The 19,647-nt window shown below is 39.5% G+C and overlaps 1 protein-coding gene across 2 annotated transcripts in view; it reads left to right on the top strand.

Moving 5' to 3' along the window:
- The window catches only part of BRCA1 (BRCA1 DNA repair associated), a 61,478-nt gene extending 46,890 nt beyond the window's left edge, over positions 1–14,588 (top strand). The window contains exons 15-22 of one of the 2 annotated variants that reach the window (XM_026686121.2): positions 2,537–2,614; positions 4,435–4,475; positions 6,254–6,337; positions 7,694–7,748; positions 8,947–9,020; positions 9,633–9,693; positions 11,639–11,742; positions 14,208–14,588. In XM_026686121.2, coding sequence (XP_026541906.1) covers positions 2,537–2,614; positions 4,435–4,475; positions 6,254–6,337; positions 7,694–7,748; positions 8,947–9,020; positions 9,633–9,693; positions 11,639–11,742; positions 14,208–14,231 — 521 coding nt within the window. In that variant the 3' untranslated portion in view covers positions 14,232–14,588. Of the gene's footprint in view, positions 1–2,536; positions 2,615–4,434; positions 4,476–6,253; positions 6,338–7,693; positions 7,749–8,946; positions 9,021–9,632; positions 9,694–11,638; positions 11,749–14,207 lie in introns of those variants that run through there. The other variant, XM_087946528.1, reaches the window with a different exon arrangement.
- Positions 14,589–19,647: the final 5,059 nt, after the last annotated feature.

Below are 19,647 nucleotides of genomic sequence, written 5' to 3'. Positions count from 1 at the left end.
TACTTGTTGTGATTTGAAGTTGCCATTGGTTTGACCATTCTGATACATAGTCGAGGTCTTTTTGAAGGGTAGTAGTATTGTCTGTGGTGTTGAATAGCTTTACATCATCAGCGAAGAGAACGCCGTTGATATGATCAGAGAGGTCATTTATGTACAGTATGAAAAGAGTTGGTCCTAGAACACTGCCTTGGGGGACACCACTGTTGGCAGGTACAGAATTTGATAGGACGCTCCCAATTTTGACCATTTGTTGTCTGTTTGACAGGAATGCTTCTATCCAGTTATGCAGGTGTCCAGAGATACCATAAGATTTTAGTTTTAGGAGTAGTTTGTCGTGTACCACTGAATCAAAGGCTTTACAGAAGTCTATGTAGATTGCGTCTATTGCTTTGCCTGATCGAGTTGTGTAGTCCATGTGTTTTTTCAGTGTAAGAGTTGCAGATTACAGGATAGTTTTTTTCTAAAACCAAATTGTTTATTAGAGATCAGGTTGTTTGTCTCAAAGTGGAGGATAATGGATTGGTTAATAATTGATTCCATGACTTTACAGGTAACACAGCATAAAAAGATTGGCCTGTAATTTTCAACTAAGCTGGGGTCTCCCTTTTTGAAGATGGGGATGACCTGGCTTGTGACCAAAGGTTAGGCAAGGAGCTGGTCCTGAAAGATTTTTCAAAGATTATGCTTAGAGGTTCAGCTATGGCAGTGGATAGCTTTTTTAAGTAGGCACATATTCCGTTCGGACCAATAGATAGAGAAGGTTTTAGATTGCGTAGTGCTTTTTCAACATTGTTTTCTGTAAAATCGATATGTATTAGATCATTGTAGTTGCCTGTGGTTCGACTAGGAAATACTGGGCATGATCCATTGTTGTTTACAAATACTGAGCCAAAGAATGTGTTAAAGAGGTTGGCTTTAATGGTGTCGTTGCAGTCTTTACCATTTGGTCCTTTCAGGGGTGGGATGGACTTGAGTCTTTTAGTTTGTTGTTTACAAAATTGTAGAAAGTGGGGGTGGAATTTGTGCGTAGAAGGTTTTCCTCTTGTTTAATGTGATAGTTGGTGCATTCAGTCTTTATCTGGTGGCATAAATTTTTGTATCGGCTTTTGAAGTTGGCAACGTGACCAGATTTGTTTTTCCGCCAAAGTGATCTCTTTGTGGATTGAAGTTTCCTTATTGTTATGGGTAATCTGTTTTTTCTGGTTTTGGGAATTGTTATTGGTACATATAGATTGATGACTCTTTTGACTTCAAGTAAAAATACGTTGTATTGGACTTCAACAGTATTGCATCCAGTGAATAAAAATTGCCAATCAAGGGATGAGAGATCGTAATTGTAATGGTGTGTAATGGTCTTGGAAGTCCTGAATTAAAATCCATACATTTCCTGTTATGTTTTGATTCCATTTCCTGTTTCACACTCGTATGCAAAACTATTTTTTCTTTTTCTGTCCCAACATTGTAGCAGCAGAACACAATAAAATGTGATTCAATGTTTGAATTTATATCTAGAAGGCAAACAAAAGCTACAAATCAACTAGAAAGGTTAACCATTAGGTAAAGAAAGTTCAAAAACAAATAAATTATCATGGTAAACAAATATATACACTGCTACTTATTCAGGATGCTGTGTCAGCTTCCTTTGAGTTAATACAGTATTTAAATTGGGTTCATTGCAACTGAGAGATAGTGCAGTTTTGGCAACCTGATGTTTTCCTCAAATAAATATTCACTGAATATTAAAGTGAGGAAAGGTATGGTCGTGGATGAACCAGAATTCCTAGAAAAGTCTATTTCTTTCCCTCTTTTGAATGTCAGAAGTGTGATTGCAAACAGTATCTATTTTTTTCAGCTTCTAAAGTTATTACATGAAAGATAAAAGTGTTGAAAAGGAAACTTTAAAAACAATTGCAATCTGACAGGTTTACTAAATCACATAAGATTTTTGTAATATTATTACTCCAAGAGCTAATAAGATCATATGCTAACATAGAAATCCTGTAAGATTTCAGTTGTTTTTCTCTTACTTCATTTGGACAGTCTGTAATCTGTGGCTGCTATTTAGCAAATTTGCAAACTCAAGGAGGGTGAGCATCAAAAGAGCCACTGACCCTTGTCTGAAGGACTGTTTACTTGCCTCTGCACTATTGCAAGTCACTAACTGTAATACAGTTCTTCTGTTCTTTTATCTACCATTAAGAAGACTCCATTCTATCCATTTGCATAAAGGAAGCTAAGCTTTTTTGTAGTCTATATTTTCAGATACAATTTGCAATCTTTCACTTTATGTTGTTTCAAACCATTGTATTGGCCAGGTTATGAAAAATATCATTTTAAAAGAAGGTATGTAATCATTTAATCAGTAAAGCTCCAGTCTCTGCAACTTCAACAAGCTGCTTTTGAAACTGGACATATCTTTGAAAGCAGCTTCTGACATTGTGTGCAGACCTTCTGTAAAGAAAATATTTTAAAAATAATCAGTGGTCTTTATTTGTTTAATATTGAACACTAAGTGATTTTTTTCTCTCTTCTTCAGATGAGGATCTGGTCTGTGAGAGAACCCTGAAATACTTTACAGGTATTGCTGCACAAAAATGGATATTGAGCTACCAGTGTAAGTGTGAATATTTAATTTTTAAAAATTCCCTCTGTCCATGCACACTGTTCTGACCCAGGCTTCGTCAAACTTAATAAAACACAAACTGAATTTAAAAGTAAAACCTATTTTAATGTGATGCTGGAAATTACTTGCATTTCCAGTCAAAACTAATTATACACACTTCCTCCAGATAAGAGCATGCTTTTCATTTCTGTAGAATGCTGCCAAAAAACAAGCCCAATTAAGGCTAACATAAACCAATCCAAAAACCCAGAAAAAAACAACCAGAGTACACAAAGCTTCATGAAGGGCTCGGAAATTATCGAACTGCTTTGCTTCCTGCAAAGCTCTTCCTCATTGAGGCCTGACTTTTATCCCTTAAGGGGGGGGGGGAATCACCTCCCAGCCTTACTCCCGAGTAGCCCCTTCTGCTTCAGCTGTTCTCGCCTTCTAGCAGCTCTGCTGACACACGCACTGGGAACAGGCTCCCCTGGGTCCTCTGCTTCGCTGCTGCCAGGCTCCGAAGGCAGCACCTTACTCCCAGATGGTCCTGGCCCCATCCCTGCATAGGATGCAGGACCTTCGTCCAAGTCCTGTCCAAATTCCCTGACTGGCTCCCTTTCGTCCTCACTGTCTGATACTTATGCCATCTGACCAGCTGCTGGTGAACCACAATACACACTTCCTTTATGGTGCATTGTGTATTTCAGTTTAGTGTTCAGGCATAGATTCTTATTAATAAACAGTTCATATCATTAAAATACAATAAATTATTGTAAGTTAGCTGTGCAATTATATTTGACATTTTGCCTTTAGCTAAAAAAGAAACATTTCATCAAAATTCATCAAATAAAATAATATTAAACAATATAGGAAAATAAAGGCAGTAATACCATATTGGACAGTTCCATAAATCCATGGAGTATCAACTAGTCAAAAGGAAACATTTATCTTTAGTAAATGTCAAACACTGAGTAGAAAGAAAGATTCACATTTTCTAGCTTGACTGATACCAAGGATAGTTCAAGATTGTTTCTTTCTTGAGCAAAACCAGATAAAATACTAGTAGATATTCAAAGTATATGCTACTAATTCTTTGCATTATAGTGAAACACAGAAATATTATCTAGAATCTTGCATGAGCTTTGAAGATCAGGTATGAATTGTGGACAAAAAATCTATGGAATTATTAAAGCAAACTAATGCTTTGGTCTGAATTTAGTTTGCCTACATCCGATCTTCAATCCTTTTAGCTAAGCTAAACAAAAATTAATTGTTCTGATACTCTGATACTAGATTTTCCCAAGTTTTATCTAGGGTCTTGCTAACAAAGGTAGATATATTTTTGTATTTGTTTCATTTTCATATTTATACCATTCTCCTCCAAGAACTTCCTAGAATATGATTTTAAAATGTGGAAAATTGTTATTGAAAATATGGGAACAAGAAAAGAAAACCAAGCACTTGAGTTTGTGCTGCTTATTTCATATAATTTAATTTGATTGTTTCTGATTACCAGACATGTATTTTTTCCTGTGATATTGTGATACATTATTTTGCCTACAGTTGCTCTTAAAGGGACTGGCATTATCTCCAAAAGTTAACCACAAACAATTTCAGGAATTCTTGTAGAGAATGAATTTTAAAATCTGGAAGGGATAGGGAGGTAAGGTTTCTAGTGGTGCATAGTAATGCTGCTGGCAGGCACTATTATATAAATATGGACATTTGCAACTCTCCATGCAGTTGTCTGTTGTATTTTTAAAATAAATGATACAAATGATACAAAGTGCTACTTTAAATAGTAATAATAATTTCTGCTTCAACTGATCTAGGGATTATTCATTCATTCGAAGCAGGAAGAGTTCTTAACGAGGTATGTCTGTGTTTATGGGAAGGGATAGGTGGTTTTTATTTTTTAACCAGAACGGTATGCTTGCAAAGTCCTTAAATGAGGAAGGTGGGAGAAATCGATGATTAATTAGTATATCTTTTTTTGCAATTCCTTTAAATGCTTAATCTTATACAATTCTCAGTATAATATTGTGATAGTAATTTAATGTATGTATAATGCATTATAAATGTGAATCTTATAAATCTTCAGAAAAGTATCTGGCATATTTTAAATATCTAAACCAAGGAAAGATATTTCTGAGTATGTAAAAATTTACTTGCAGATGAAAATCCTGTAAACAAATTACAGTGGCAACAGTTAACTATGGCTGTAAAACTAAAGCTATTAATAATGAACCAATGATTTGTTTTAAGTCTACTATGTAATATTTACTAAATAGTTTACTTGTTTTATCCAGTACTATGTTTACATTGTGTGTGTAACTAGCTTTTGGACCTTTGGAGTGTAAACAAAATTGATTGATTGATTGAATATTTAGTAGATTCTAATGACCAAGAAGAGACTAGACAAGAAAAATAGAAAAATCCTTAATATGTCTATGCATTGCCTCTTGAGAGGAGAAGAGTAACTAACAACAGGCAAGGCCATTCTTTACAGGATTGGAAACACAATTTCCTTCAACAGGAGCTTGGTTTTTTCTTTCTTCAGGCACTGCATCTGATATTTTGCCTGTCACATGCTAAAATGGAATCAAGCCACTGAAAGGCATAGCATACATTTAAAATTTTAGAAATAATAACACAATAAATGTTCTGTTTCCCAAAGTAACAAACAAACTTTGGACAATTTGAAAGAATTGACAAATTTTGTTGGATGAAAGATACTGGTATTTAGCTGGAATAACTGCTGTACAGGCTGGGTCCTGTGTCTTCCTGGATTTCCTAGGACCCTTAATCCTGCAAGAGATTAAGAGTGCTGAGGGAATTTCTTCTCCTCCTTTGCTGAGTTAGGGAGAAGCACTGACAGTTAGGCACTGCTCTGCATGTTTGGTTGTTTGAGGTTCCTGACTTGGCAACTAACTTGAAGTTAATCTAAATTGATGGCAGAGATTAACGATTTGATGGGTTTTATTTACCAATGTTATCAGAGGAAGAAATTATAGCATGTTATATATGGTGGCATCTAGCTCTGACTCTGTTTTTCTGAATGACAGCTAGAATAACTTTGAATTATTTTTCAGTCCTTTCCTTTCAGCGCCCCATTTTTTTTTTCATTTTCCCACTCAATTAGAATAAAACTGTAAAGCTTCAGGAAAATTCTGCCTGAGTCCTGTTTGAGCTGCCCCTTATGTTGAAGGAAGAAGTTGAAAAATATATTGTCCTTCCCATTCTAGAGGAGAGGTCAGCAGTTAGACAATGGATAGATTTTCTCCAAAAGCGTTTAATGCTATAATTTTGATCCTTGGTACATATAACATGTCATAGCTAACTTGTGTGTTCAACCACCATCTTATCCTGCCATTGATCATATTGCTGTATTATTATTGAATATGTATATTAAAATTGCTAAAGGGAATTTGCTTAATTAGATAATGGTTTCCAGTTAAATATAATTTAAACATCCTTTTTTAACAATAAAATGTGGAATAAGAATTGTACTGCTGCATTCATACATTCTTTCTACTGCTTTAGTTTGATATTTGACCTCTACATGCCATTATTCTTTTTCTGCTTCAGTCACATAAGATATGACTCAGCCAGGAATTCATTAGCATCTGACTGTATTTGCTTTGTTTTCAGGAAGATTTTGAAGTGAGAGGAGATGTAATCAATGGGAGAAACCATCAAGGACCTAAAAGAGCAAGAGAATCACCTGTTGGAAAGGTATGGCTATCGTAAGCAGTGCTTCATAAAAGAAAAAAGTTATCCCTAAAGTGTGCCCCTCTTCTTTGTCATCATAGGAAATGAAGAAGTTTGAGAAAAAGGAGAAAAAGATTGCTTTCACAAAGTAAAATCCTGAGAAGGACTTTCATTTTTTCCGCAGGCCATTATGATCCTTAGGAGAAGAAACATAGAATGCAATTATGTTGGATATAAAATGTATCCATATAAATAACATAGCCTGCTTGAATAATTTTTGCAGCATTAGCGTTTCTTAGCCTATCCCAAAGTTTTTCAGATTTCTTTAAGTGGAATGGTATTGTCCCAAATGAGGATAGAGATTGAGATGGTGTGATTTCCTCTTTAAAAAGTGACTTATTTCCTGAGCGTTAAGATAATACATTCAGAAATTATAAGAAAAGGGACAGCTATAATTCAAAATGCCCTGTTGCCATAGAAGAACATAACTAACCCCCATTCAAAAAAAAAAAATGAGGGAAGGAGATTATAATGAGGAATCATAGCTGGGAATTAGTGCAAATAATGTTGCAGAAGCAGCAGTGCTTGCATCCTGCTATTTCATTTTCATTTATTTAGTCGGTCTCTGCTCTTCTTGGAATCCAAAGTTTTAGAGGCCTGCCTCTGTTCCTGCACAGATTTGAATGCTGGATAGAATGTGGGTGGGAAGGAGGGGTGATACCAGTTTAAGTTGGTCCCTTCTTTTCCCAGGCCATTGTAATAGTCCAGAAAGATATTTCCAGATTCTCTCTTGCCTTCCCTCTCACTAGGAAAGTCTCTTCCAAGCTAAATGCTTGGTAGAAAGCTGGAAAGGTGAAATTGATGAAGCCAATGCAACATACATCAGCTACAGTATTCCCATTGGCTAAAAGTTGATAACGCTAACCAGTAGCTACTTCAGTTTCTTTTCCAGTTCCATTGGCTTGATTGTTTTCAGGTGGAAGATATAGATGTGTATAGTATTCGATTATCTTATCCTATGAATTTCTCTGCCTTTAAGAATTTTACTTCCCAAAGTTCTTGCTTCTCAGCCACTTCTGTACTCAGTGCCTAACTATTTTTTTTAAAAGTGAAGCAGATTAACTGAATTTTCTTCTGGTTAACAATTTAAACTGTTCAGAAACTTCATATCAGATATGTCTCCAGTCTCACCGAAATGTCTCATTGTCAGTCTTCTTTAGCTGACGTATTCCATTGTCAATCAATGATATTCCTGAATGTAGTTGTTATTGTGTTCAAATCATGTGAGTTGGACACATTCTGATCTAGCTGGTAACTTTACAAGTTCTTATTTCATAGTGTAATTCTACACCATGCTTACATATCTGTTTTCCTTCCCAGCTTTTCCAAGGATTGGAGATTTGTTGCTATGGACCATTCACTGACATGCTCCCAGGTAAGGGGATTGGGATTCTTGACATAAGTTGAGGGAATGAATCTAATTGAAGTCTCTTTACTCCCCTTTTTGGTTGTGTAAACAATTGAGTTCTGTCAAGAAATGATCCAACTTTTTGAGAAAAAGCTAACAAGCTTTAATAGCTTAATTTTCTTTGCTCACTCAATAATATTTATCCTTTAGTAAAGCAAGGTTTATGTCCTGCTGCAGAGACATTTCTTACCTCAAATTTTTTAAGCTAAATTAATGTACATATGTTTGGCCATTTCTGCATAATTCATTCTGCTCCTGATCATCATTAACAGAGATGATCGTTCTGGCTGTGTAGATAGTTATATCCATATTCTTTCTCAAATTGTGATGTGTCTGTCTCCTTATCTTTATTGACTTGCTTGATGAATAGTTCTTAAAATGCAAGTTGCAAGGATTGTATGCTGTCTTGGTTAAATGCTATCTGTTCATCTCTTTTCTTAAAATTAAATAACTTAGTATCCGGAAGAGGGAATGCTTAGAATATTTGCAAATGGCACAAAATATAGGATAGCTAATATCTTGAAAGACTAAAATAAAATTCAGTATCGCATCTTTATTATTTAGCAACAACCTTGGAAAGGGTGGTTTATGGCCTGCAAAGGATTTCCAACTGTTGCAACATATTCCCACAATAATCATGTGACCGCAATCTGGGTGTTTGACAACCTATTTGGACTTATGAACAGTTACCAAGTGATCCAATATACTCTGTTGGCTTCCTCAGAAAGGCAATTGAAAGCTGGCAGGGAAGGTTGCCCACCCCTCTGAGGCACTCTGTGCTATTTACTTGGGACTCTGTCCACTTAAGAACCCACAAGATCCTTAATGACCATAAGTGGGACTGTTGGGAAAGCAATCATTATGCAAAGCAGCCACATAATGTCTTGCTTAATAATTATTTTGTTAAAAAACTGAGAGTCTAATCCCAATTATAGTTATAAGCTGAGGAACCTGTACAAGTTTGAATTTGGTGGTTACATTTTGTGACTAGCGCTAAGTTCCATTTTGACAGGATTCAGAAATATAGAATATGCAACTGAAGAACTCAAAATAAATTTGCTTGTAATGTCGGTGGTCTTCAATTTGGGCTTAACATCTTATGAGGGGATAAAATACTTTGCCATTATATATAATGCATTTTGTTTATCTTTTGGGAATTTCTCAGAACAACTGGAATGGATTGTAGAACTCTGTGGCGCCTCCCTTGTGAAGGAACCTCACTTATTTACAAATGCAACAGTAAGCCTGATAACTATATGGGCCAGTTTGAGAAAGAAAGATACCAATAATCATCATTTCCCACCTTCCCTTTATTCTTTCAAGATGCTGGTAAATTTAGCTGGTTCTGCTTAGATATAGAATCAGATTAGTGGCTTATCTTGTCCTGTATTGCTACTAGAAATCCCCTCACCCAAGTCATTGCAAATAAACATAGAGCTAAGGGGTCGAATATTTTCTTCTGCAGATGCATGCAGCTCTGTGGGATTGCAATAGGTCATCCACTAAGAAGACTTGCGTACAGCACTCATTTCCTTTTAAGAGAAAATATTTTGTAAATGAGTGGTGACATATCAGTGTACAGCATCTCATAAACTACAATGTGTAACCTTTATATTATGTCATGGCTTTCCCATGAGTATCATGTATCTCCTTTAACTTTTATTTGTCACGTAGAGTAGTTGTTTGCCTGCAAAAATTTTATTTCTTCTGTGACTCCCCATCTGATTGGAGTATTACAGCAAAGCTGAAGAATAATATGCCTTAGCAGTACAAATTGTGTACAGGAAAGATGCATTGATCCTCTATGCCACTTTCCTTTTCCTTTTTGTCTTTTATCCTGTGATCATTTAGAACTCCACTGCTGTGATAGTTGTTCAGCCTGATGCATGGACAGAAGAAAGCACCTGCCAAGGTGAGATGATAATACTGCTTATGTCACCTCAGTCATAAAGGCTTTACAAAATGTCTGACTGACTTCTTACTTGGTATAATAAAATACTGCAGCAGATAAACATGTGAGGGAGTAAGAAGTATGGTTAGCTTTAATCATCAGCTATAACTGATTATCACCAACTTCTGTTCCCTATGAAATTGGTAAAAGACATTACTGTTCCTTAACAGAGCAGAGTTGGAAGGTACCTTGGTGGTCATCTAGTCCAACCCTCTGTTTTCTCAGGAGACCTATGCTATTTCCGATAAATGGCTGTCCAGTCTCTTCTTAAAAGCCTCCAGTGATGAATGGGGCACCCACAACTTCCAAAGGCAATTTGTTCCACTGGTTAATTGTTCTCATGTTAGGAATATGTTCCTTAGTTTTAGGTTGCTTCTTTCCTTGATTAGTTTCCCCTCTTTGGTTAGTTTCCATCCATTATTTCTTGCCTTGCCTACAGGTGCTTTGGTAAATAAGTTGCCCCCTCTTCCTTATGGCAACTCTGGAAGTATTGAAAAATTGCTATCATGTCACCCTTGTCCTTCTTTGTACTAGACTAGGTATACCCAGTTAGTTCTTTGTATGTTTTAGTTTTTAGGCACGTAATAATTTTGCTGCTCTTCTCTGAACTCTTTCCAAAGTTTCAACACCTTTTTTGTATTGGGATGACCAAAACTGGACGCAGTATTCTAAGTGCAGTCTTCCCAAGGCTTTATAAAACAGTACTGGTACTTCACGTGATCTTGATTATATCTCTCTGTTATGCAACCTAGGATAGCATTGGCCTTTTTGACTGCTGCTGCATACTATTAGCTCGTGTTTAGATGGTTGTCCACTAGGACTTCAAAATCCCTTTCCCATTACTAATGTTGAGCCAGGTTTCACTTAGTCTGTACTTGTACTTTTGATTTTTCTTGCTTAAGTGTAAAACTTCACTTTTCTCTATGTTAAATTTCATTTTGTTGGATAGGCCCAATGAACTAGTTTATTGAGATCCATCTGGATCTTGAGCCTGTCTTTGGCTATTCCTTTCAGCTTGGGGTCATCTGCAAATTTAATGAGTTCCTCTTCTATTCCCTCATCTAAATTCTTTACGAACTTATTGCAAAATATTGTGTCTAATACTGCTTACAGTGTAGATATAGTTCTGATAAGAACTATATGTGGAGTGTGATTTGTCAGATCGTTACAAATCCATTGTGTGATGATGCAGTCTATCCCACATTTTTCTATTTTACCAAGAAAAAGATTGTGATCAACTTTTTCAAATGCCTTACTGAAATCCAAGTAATACTGTGCCCACTGCATTTTGGTGATCCACTAATTTAGTCAAAAAATGAAATAAGATTTGTTTGAAATGTCTGTTTTTGACAAACCCATGTTGGCTACTAGTTGTAGCTTTGCTTGCTTTTAGTTGTTTGCAGATCTGCTGCTTGATTATCTTTTCCAGGATCTTCTCTGATTGATCTATAGTTTTTTGGGGTCTGATTTTTTCCTTTCTTAAAGATGGAACCACATCAGCTCTTTTCCAGTCTTCTGTTAGATCCCAGGTTCTCCAGGATATTTGAAGCATATGATTTACTGTCTCTTACAGGGAGAAAGATATGGAGCAAAGAACTTTGAAATACCTGCCTCTACCTGCACTGTTTAGAAGTTTCTCCAAACAGTAATATAAATGAGAGTTTGTCATCTTTCAATTTTCCATATGTGCTTTTGGAAAATCAGAGAATGCAATATTATGAATAAAAAGGTTCTCTCTTACCTATACACATTGTCTTGTAAAGGATGGTTATAACAACAATGGAAAACCTTATGATTTTCTATGCTTAGAATTTGAAATGTTATTCATTGAAGTGGCTTAAAGAAAGAACTCTCAAGAAGAAGATATAGGCATTAAATGTCTCACTGCTTGTCTGGTATTTTGCAGAGCTCCCCCTGCAATGCAGCATTGCTGTAGTTTCACGTGAGTGGGTGCTGGACAGTGTTGCCTGCTATCAGTGCCAGCCATTCAATGACTACATCATTCCACAGGTATAATGGAATTTGTTCTTAGAATTAGACATGAATGTTTCTGGAGTAATTTTCTTTACAAAGAATGTGACATCATAAATATTTCAGTTGGCCTAAAAATGCCCTGCCTTTCACCAAAAGTAGAATTAGATTGATAAATATCAATTTTCAACAAAATCATTGCAGTGGATCACAAAATAATGTGTTCTTTATGTTGATGCAGTTTATTTTATAATCTACTGTTGCCTTGTTTGGAAAGAATTTTTTTCTTTCCTCGTAATGTCTTTAAAACGTAATCATTTGCAAGAGTTAGACAGAACAAAGAGCTTCAATTAGCTGGAGAGCAGCAGTTTGCTTGTTTCATGGGAGAGTGTTCAAGAGGCAGTTATGCTGGATTATTGGCATAGCATACTAACTAGAAGCAAACCAGATTGGGGATGGTCCAAGAAACCACTGCAAAGGATCATAGGGCAATAAAGAGGCATGTGTGGAATCAAATGTTTGTTTTTTTGATAATAAATGAGTCAGAAATGTAATCTGTTAGAAATTCATTATCTGTCAAGAAATTTAAAAGCAAACTTGACTTGGTCAGTACCACAATCATAGTAGTGAGTATGGTTGGCCTTAAAATTATACATATTTTTATGCAATGAAAAACTTCAACAGAAAACTGAATGGGAACAATCTTGCAGGACAGCAGATAGTATATCTAAAAGGAGAGGCATCATTATCCTCATTCATCTGCCCATTTCAGAAAATTAAGTGGATAGGTTCAGAGGAGGCAGATAATAATTGTCTTGAGCAAGGACTCCCTCACTGGCTTCTCATTTCTTCCAATAGTAAACTTGGGCTATCTCACAAGCATATTTTACTTCCTGTGCATGTGTGCACATGTTTAAATTTTAAGTTCATTTCTTGAACATAAATATGACATTCTGTTTATTTAAGATTGTGGGGGGGTGTAAGAGAGATATTGAGATTTTCTCTGGATGTGGCAAATTTTCTGTTAATTAGGATAATTCGTTTAATTCAGGCAAAGATGCTTACCTAAATCTAAGCCCAAGAAGACACTGATTCTTTGCACATGCTTCGTTTGGCTATGTTTTTATTTCATTAGCTATTCTAATAGGATATTTCTATTTATTAGGAAAGTCAGTGTTTTTTTTATAAGCATCACCCTTATATATAGGTAGTCCTCAACTTATGGCTGTAATGGAGCCTGCCCATTATGGTCACTCACTTAGTTGTAAGGATCGTTAAATGAGCTGCCCACGTGATCACCTGCTTAGTGATCTCAATCTCGCTCTCATAGTTGCATTTGTTAAGCAGAGCACTGGGTTCCCAGGGGCACGGGGGAAGTCCTAAGAGGTCTGGTACAGGCCAATACCTACACTGCAGGGCTTTCCCAGTTCACACATGGCCTTCCAGGGTCTCCCCCTGTTCTCTGTGGCATCCCATGCTCTGTTTGCCAACCTGCTGGATTCTCGCAGAGCTTGGGCCTACTGTCCACCCCACTGGGACCCACAACCCTCCTCCCCACCAGGTATCTTGGCTTGGCAACTTATTTTTTTTGTAAATCTCCTTTGAAAGAGGCAGCTATGTAGCTTTTCTACAAAAAGGCCTATATGGCTCCAGTGATTGTATTTGGGAGGGAGAACAGGCCAATCTGTTCCTCGCCCTTCCTATTCAGTACAGATGCCACATACTACTGCTGAGAAGTGGGTGCCATTTCAGAGCAGTCACAATTCCCCAAATGATACCCATTTCTGCAGTAGTGCCACATGGTCTCTATATAGAAAGTCCATGTGATGGAATGACTATTTCCCAAAGGTTATTTACGGAAAAGGTAGGAAAGAGGTGTAGGGCCAGGCGAGGTGGGAAGCAGGCCTAAGGCCTATGGGAACCCAGCAGAGTGGGATGTGGGAGAAGATAGACATGGAGGCACTGCAAAATCCCTGGAGTCGGTAATAAGAGCAGGCAGATTCCCAAGTGCCTTTGTTCATGTTACTATGGGGGCAATGAGTAGCCGTACCCCTTTGTTCATTTCAAAACAGTTGCTGAATGAATGATCATAAGTGACGGACTACCTCTATATAAGATACACACACACACACACACACACATCCGTGTGTGTGTGTGTGTTTGTAATGCTGCAATATTTAAAGACATGCTAATAAGACTCTTTTTTTTTACTAAAAGTTATCAAAGATAAATTTAACAACAGATTTTTAAAATAATTCAGTGTTTAATGCAAATGGTTATAACAATAAATAATATGCATTGTCTTGCTTTGAGGCAGTAAATACTGTAAGCAACGCGGGAGGCAGAGGGTGCGAACTGGATTTAGTGAAAAAGGCAGTAAAGTATGTAGGCAGATGCAGCCAGCTAATAAAGGTCTGACCTTCAGGAAAAGCAAGAAGGTCAGTGCTGAGAGTCCTAGCTTCAAATGATTGGTCTTTTACCCTTTTATCTCCCTCTGTTCCCAGGAACTATCTTCCATGTCTGAATAATAAAGCTCTTGTAGCATGAATTACGGTTTCCAATGGGTTTCTCACCTGCACTGATAAGTTTTGGGAACTGGAGAAGTATCTAGCCTGATGAATTGTGGTGTCTTCCATGAAGTTTCAAATCCAGGAGCAATCTCTAATTTATGCATTTATTTTCTTTAATTTATCTATTGCTTGTCATGCTTTCATGTCATGTGTTTCCAAGTGGTGTACAAAATCTGCATAGCTTTTGTACAACTTAGTTATAGTTAAAAAGTAATAGTTGAAATAATAAAATATGTAGCCCACATTAAAGACTGGCAATAAAAGGCAGAAGACTACCACCCTGAAATTTTATTGAATAAAAAGTTTTCACAATCAGATTCGTGCATATTTTATTTGTAATTGGATATTTTCCTCAGAGGACTGATTGCTTTGGACCTTCTGTTTCCATAGTGCCAATCTCAAGCTCAGGATCTAGTTTTTGCTTCTCTGTTGAGGTGCAGGTGATGTTGACTGAACATGCTCTTCCATGTCCTAGTTGCTACTCAAGAAGAGACTACCCTGAGGCAATTTATCAATATCACACAAAAGGAATGCCTCTTACAAGTAACTGCATGTGAAAGCATTGTTTAAAACAATGTTGTTTTAAGGTTATGCTTTTCTGTATACAAATTCTAAATTAGCTAATCAACTGAAATAAAGTTTTCTGGAAGTGAGTCAGACAAAAGCCTTAAGAAACCTAGGATTCAGCAAAATTGAGTGTACTGTAGGTATATGGCGTTTGAGTATCTGATTGGGAATTTGTAAGACTAGTACTATGAAAAATCTGGTTTAAAATGTTTCATTTAGTTCACTTTTCCCCACAAGCTTCCTAAGTTTAAATCCCTATATTTAAAGGTCCTTAATAGCTCTTATTCACTGTATTGCCATTCCTAAAATATTTTGTAATACATATTACAAGTACAGTTATTCATAAAGTCTTTTATTAAGGCAAAATGATACGATAAAGTGGTCTTTTTTAAAACGTAAAATAGCTCTTTCATTGATGGATTTCTCTACTTGTTCTATTGGCATCACTAGATGCATCACTACATGTTACATGCCTTCATAATGAGCAACTGCCTAATTAATGTTCACTAGCCAGCAACGAAATCCATAGCCTAATTATATCAAAATTGCCCCATCTATTGCCAAGAGTTCATGCAACGTTTTTTAACTGTCAATTCAGTTTCACCATTTGACTGGCAGGTTTCTTATCTTCAAAGTCCACCTTCACTTCTGGTATCTGTCTTCCAGAAGATTATAGTTATCTTTCAAAACATTGCCTAGATAATATGAGGAAATTGACAAGGCACTGCTCTGAATTATCTTTCCATTTCAAAGGTGAACATAGATGCATAGCTATTGGAAAGATAGCTGCAGTCAAGATGGTGAAGGAGAAAGTATTTTCTGTTCTATGTCAAAACCTCTGAATTCCGAGATAAATTCGTATTGCTCTTAATTCATAACTTGACAGCTGTTTTTTGCATCCTTTTCTCTATTATATAGCTTTTTCCCCTCTGTGCTAATACTTCATAGTTTCTGATTCTCCTTAGAGCTGCTCGGATCATCCAGAGAGAGGGTGGTGCTTCAGTCTCTGCTGTTGTAGGCTGAGCTTAATTATTGAGGAACGCTCCTCCCTTCATCACGTGACTCCATTACAGCGTTCCCCAATTTATGCTCAGCTTCGTGAGAGTCAGGCTGTTTCTGATAAAGCTCCTTGGCCGATTCAGGATCTCTTCTACTTTTACTTGAAGGTTTGATTTAATATTCTTTCCTTTAGCCTCTGCGCAATTGGTTTTGTCTCTAGATTCAGGGGAGCGCGTTCCTTGCCCCCCAGGGGGAAAAAAGCGGGCGGTTTAGCAGCGCTATTGCACTAACCCCCCCCTCCTTGATCTTATATTTCCTACCGCTTTCCACGCCGCCCTCGTTAGCGGCTTGAATTTATTACACTCCAAAGTGCCGCCCCCCCCCCCCCACGAACGCCGATCATCCCAGGAAGGGGCGATTTTCTCCTTGCTGCCCCTCTCGGCATTCTAAGCTTGCCGGAGGGGCTTAATTCTGTCCTGAGCAGCCCCGACATTTAGATCAGTAGGCGTCCGCCATTTTGGGCGCTGCCTCGTGGTCGGGCGCCATTTTGTTTCCTCCGGCCTCACTTCTCTGCTGCGAGTCTCTCTAGCTCGCCAAAACAGGCCTTACCAGCCTGTTCAGAGCCTTTCATTATAATTGGATACCTGATACTACCTCTGTTGTATTGTTGGCTATTCCGCAGCTGCGCTCAGGGCGAAGTAATAGCAGCACCCCCCCCTCCCGGTTTTCGTCTGGGAGTAAAAGCTGCTGGAGGCATTATCTCTCCAACTTTGTGCCATTGGCCTCAGGCGTTCATTTGACTAATTGGATAACTAATCAACATCTCCTTTCAGTTTTCGCTAATTTCTCACCTAGGTTGTTACTCTTATTGGACCAAGATCCAAATTTATTTCGATCAAATTACATATTTTTATATTAAAAATAAATAAATAAATAAATACACACACACACACACACACACACACACTAAAATAATATATATATATTAATAATAATAATAATATATATTATATACACCCATTATATTATAGTACACCAAAATTCCAAAAGGGGGCGCGGACCACTTGAAAGGACACCCGGCCTTTGCTGCAGGCCGAACCCTAGGCGAGCCAACCGCCTTTAGTATCCTTACATACGCTGATTACTTCTTAAAATGGCAGACGACAATTCTTCTAAAGGCCCTTCCTTGAAGGCCAAATCTAAGTCTCACCATTTGCGCAGACAGGCTAAGGAAACTTCCAAGGCCTCTCAAAGAGACGCCTTAAGGCGCCATAAGGCATTAGAGAAGGAATTCGACAGGCGATCCAGGGGGTCACACTCGGTGCCTCCAGCCCTCCCACCCTCCACTCCTTCTACCTCTACTCACCCCCCCTTCTCCAGATTACTCTTCCCTCTCCAGGCACAGCTCACCCCAGGGGCATCAGGCCCCTGGACCAACGACCAGACGGACACCCGAAGCTACATTTACTCCTACGGCCGCTGGTCTGTGCCAAGAGGAGCCTGCCATAGAATTGAGGTCATGGATGGAGCTGGCTATCCGCCAGGGGATTGCGGAAGGTCTCCAACAGATGTCCAGAACCAGCTTCTTCCCGATGGCTCCCGAACATGAGGCTCTATCGGTCAGGTCCCTGCCTAGATCGGATCCTCCCCACAGTCAGGTACCTTTACAGAGGGACAGCCCTCTTCCAGAAAGGGAACAGGAGGAGGAGGAAGGGGGCCTGGATCAATTCAGGGAGGAGGAAGAATTCGAATTGGGGTCAACACATTACAGTGAACCCCTATCGGAGACAGAGCCAATGGAGGGGGAGATGTCCGAGGATGAGGGCCTCACCCCCGACCAACCGACCTTTGTGGGCTTGTTCAAGCCACACCTATATAAATCGCTTCTCTTTAAGGCCAAAAACATATCTGGCCTGTACACACAGTCTCCCTCTGCCCACCCTTCCTCGGCGGAGGGCCCAGAGGATTCCATTTTCAAGCTGCCCGTTGTGGAAGCTGAAGTCATTCCGGCTCTGCCCATTTTTTCCGACCTGGTATCAAAACAGCTGGCTTCCACAGGGCCCCCCCCCTGCCCCATCCAGCCAGGACAAGAGGTTTTTCAACCTCGACTCAGACTTCTCCAACCTACTTAATACCCTCGAGGTTGATGAGCCCATTGTTGGCTTAGCATCCTCCTTCTCCCCTAATGACCCTCTGGAGGCTCTGAAACCCGAAGACAAGAGGGCTGAACTAGCCTTACGCCGGGCTCACCAAGCTGACGCTTGGGCCATTAGATCGGCCACGGCCGCTTCCTTTTTCATCAGGTCTTCGATCCGGTGGCTCCGCCAACTAAAACAGCATGTCCCCTCCTCTAATACAAGGGCGCATCAGGACATCGCTAAACTTGTGGCTGCGGCAGAATTCTCGGCCAACGCCACCTACCATTCGGTTAAGTTTTCCACTAGAGCTATAACCTCACATGTTACAGCCCGCCACCTGCTCTGGCTCAAACACTGGCAGGCGGATGTCAAAAACAAAGTCAAATTAGCCACTGCTCCCATCAAGGGGGACAAATTATTCGGCACAGCTCTGGAACCCCTGCTAGTCGAGAGCCGAAGCAAGAAAAAATTTCTTCCCTCTCTTTTTCGGAGGTCAGAGCCCAGAGCCCAGAGCCCCTCAGCCATTTAGGAGAGGGTCCTTCCCACCCTTCTACCAGTCTCCCTTCCTGCCCAGGTACCCGAGACCCCCCTCCTTTCGGCCATCCCAACCCCAGGATCGAGCCAATTCGGGTGACAGGAACAGAAGGGGCAGCAGCTATAAGAGACCCTTCAGGGATCAGGTGGGAGGCCCTTCCGGCGCCCAAGATAGATCCCGTTCCTCCCCCCCCCATTGGCGGACGTCTCAGACATTTCGCCGACCAATGGGATTCCTCTACTTCCGATGCCTGGGTCAGAGACACCATCAGGTTCGGACTCGCCCTGGAATTTCAGCGCCCCCGACTTTTTCATGGCATCCCCCCTCGAGGGATCCCACCAAACGCAATTTGATGGATTCCGCTATTCAGCATCTCCTCAACATACAGGCTATCCAACCCGTCCCACCCTCTCAACGAGGGCGGGCTTTTACTCCCACCTCTTCGTGGTCCCCAAACACTCAGGTGGATGGAGAGCAATCCTAGACCTAAAACGACTTAATCATTACCTGATCCATCGCAGGTTTAAGATGCACACCTTACAGTCCATTCTCCTGGGTACCAGGCAAGGGGACTGGCTCTCTTCTATAGATCTTTCAGAAGCGTATTTACACATCCCAATCCGGCCCTCCCATTCCAAATTCCTCAGGTTCTGTTACAATCACCACCACTTCCAATATGTGGCCCTCCCCTTTGGGTTGGCATCGGCCCCTAGAACCTTTACTAAGGTCCTCGCGGCACTAGCGGCTCACCTTAGGAACCTCCCCGTACGTCTCCACTGTTACCTGGATGACATCCTCATCCTGTTCCCCTCCAGACGTCAAGCAGAGAGGGACACCAGAGCTACTCTCTCTGCCCTCCAAGACCATGGGTTCCTCGTAAACTGGCAAAAGAGCCAACTGTCGCCATCTACCCGAATAACCCACTTGGGGTCCGTAATTGATACGGTTAAAGGAAAGGTCTTTCTTTCCTCGGAAAGACTCCTTAGCATCCAGGAATCTATCAAACATATCCAGCGATCGAAAAAGGTAACCCTATTAGATTTGTCTAAGTTATTGGGTAAGATGGTCTCATGCATTTCCATTGTTCCCTGGGCCCGTTTACACACCAGATCCCTACAGTGGTTCCTGCTCCCAT

The sequence above is a fragment of the Notechis scutatus genome, chromosome Z (assembly GCF_049901735.1).
Source record: "Notechis scutatus isolate UNSWTSFEM ecotype Mainland chromosome Z, rNotScu1.2, whole genome shotgun sequence".
Classification (NCBI taxonomy): Eukaryota; Metazoa; Chordata; class Lepidosauria; order Squamata; family Elapidae; genus Notechis; species Notechis scutatus.
This window is presented reverse-complemented; position numbering and strand designations above follow the sequence as displayed.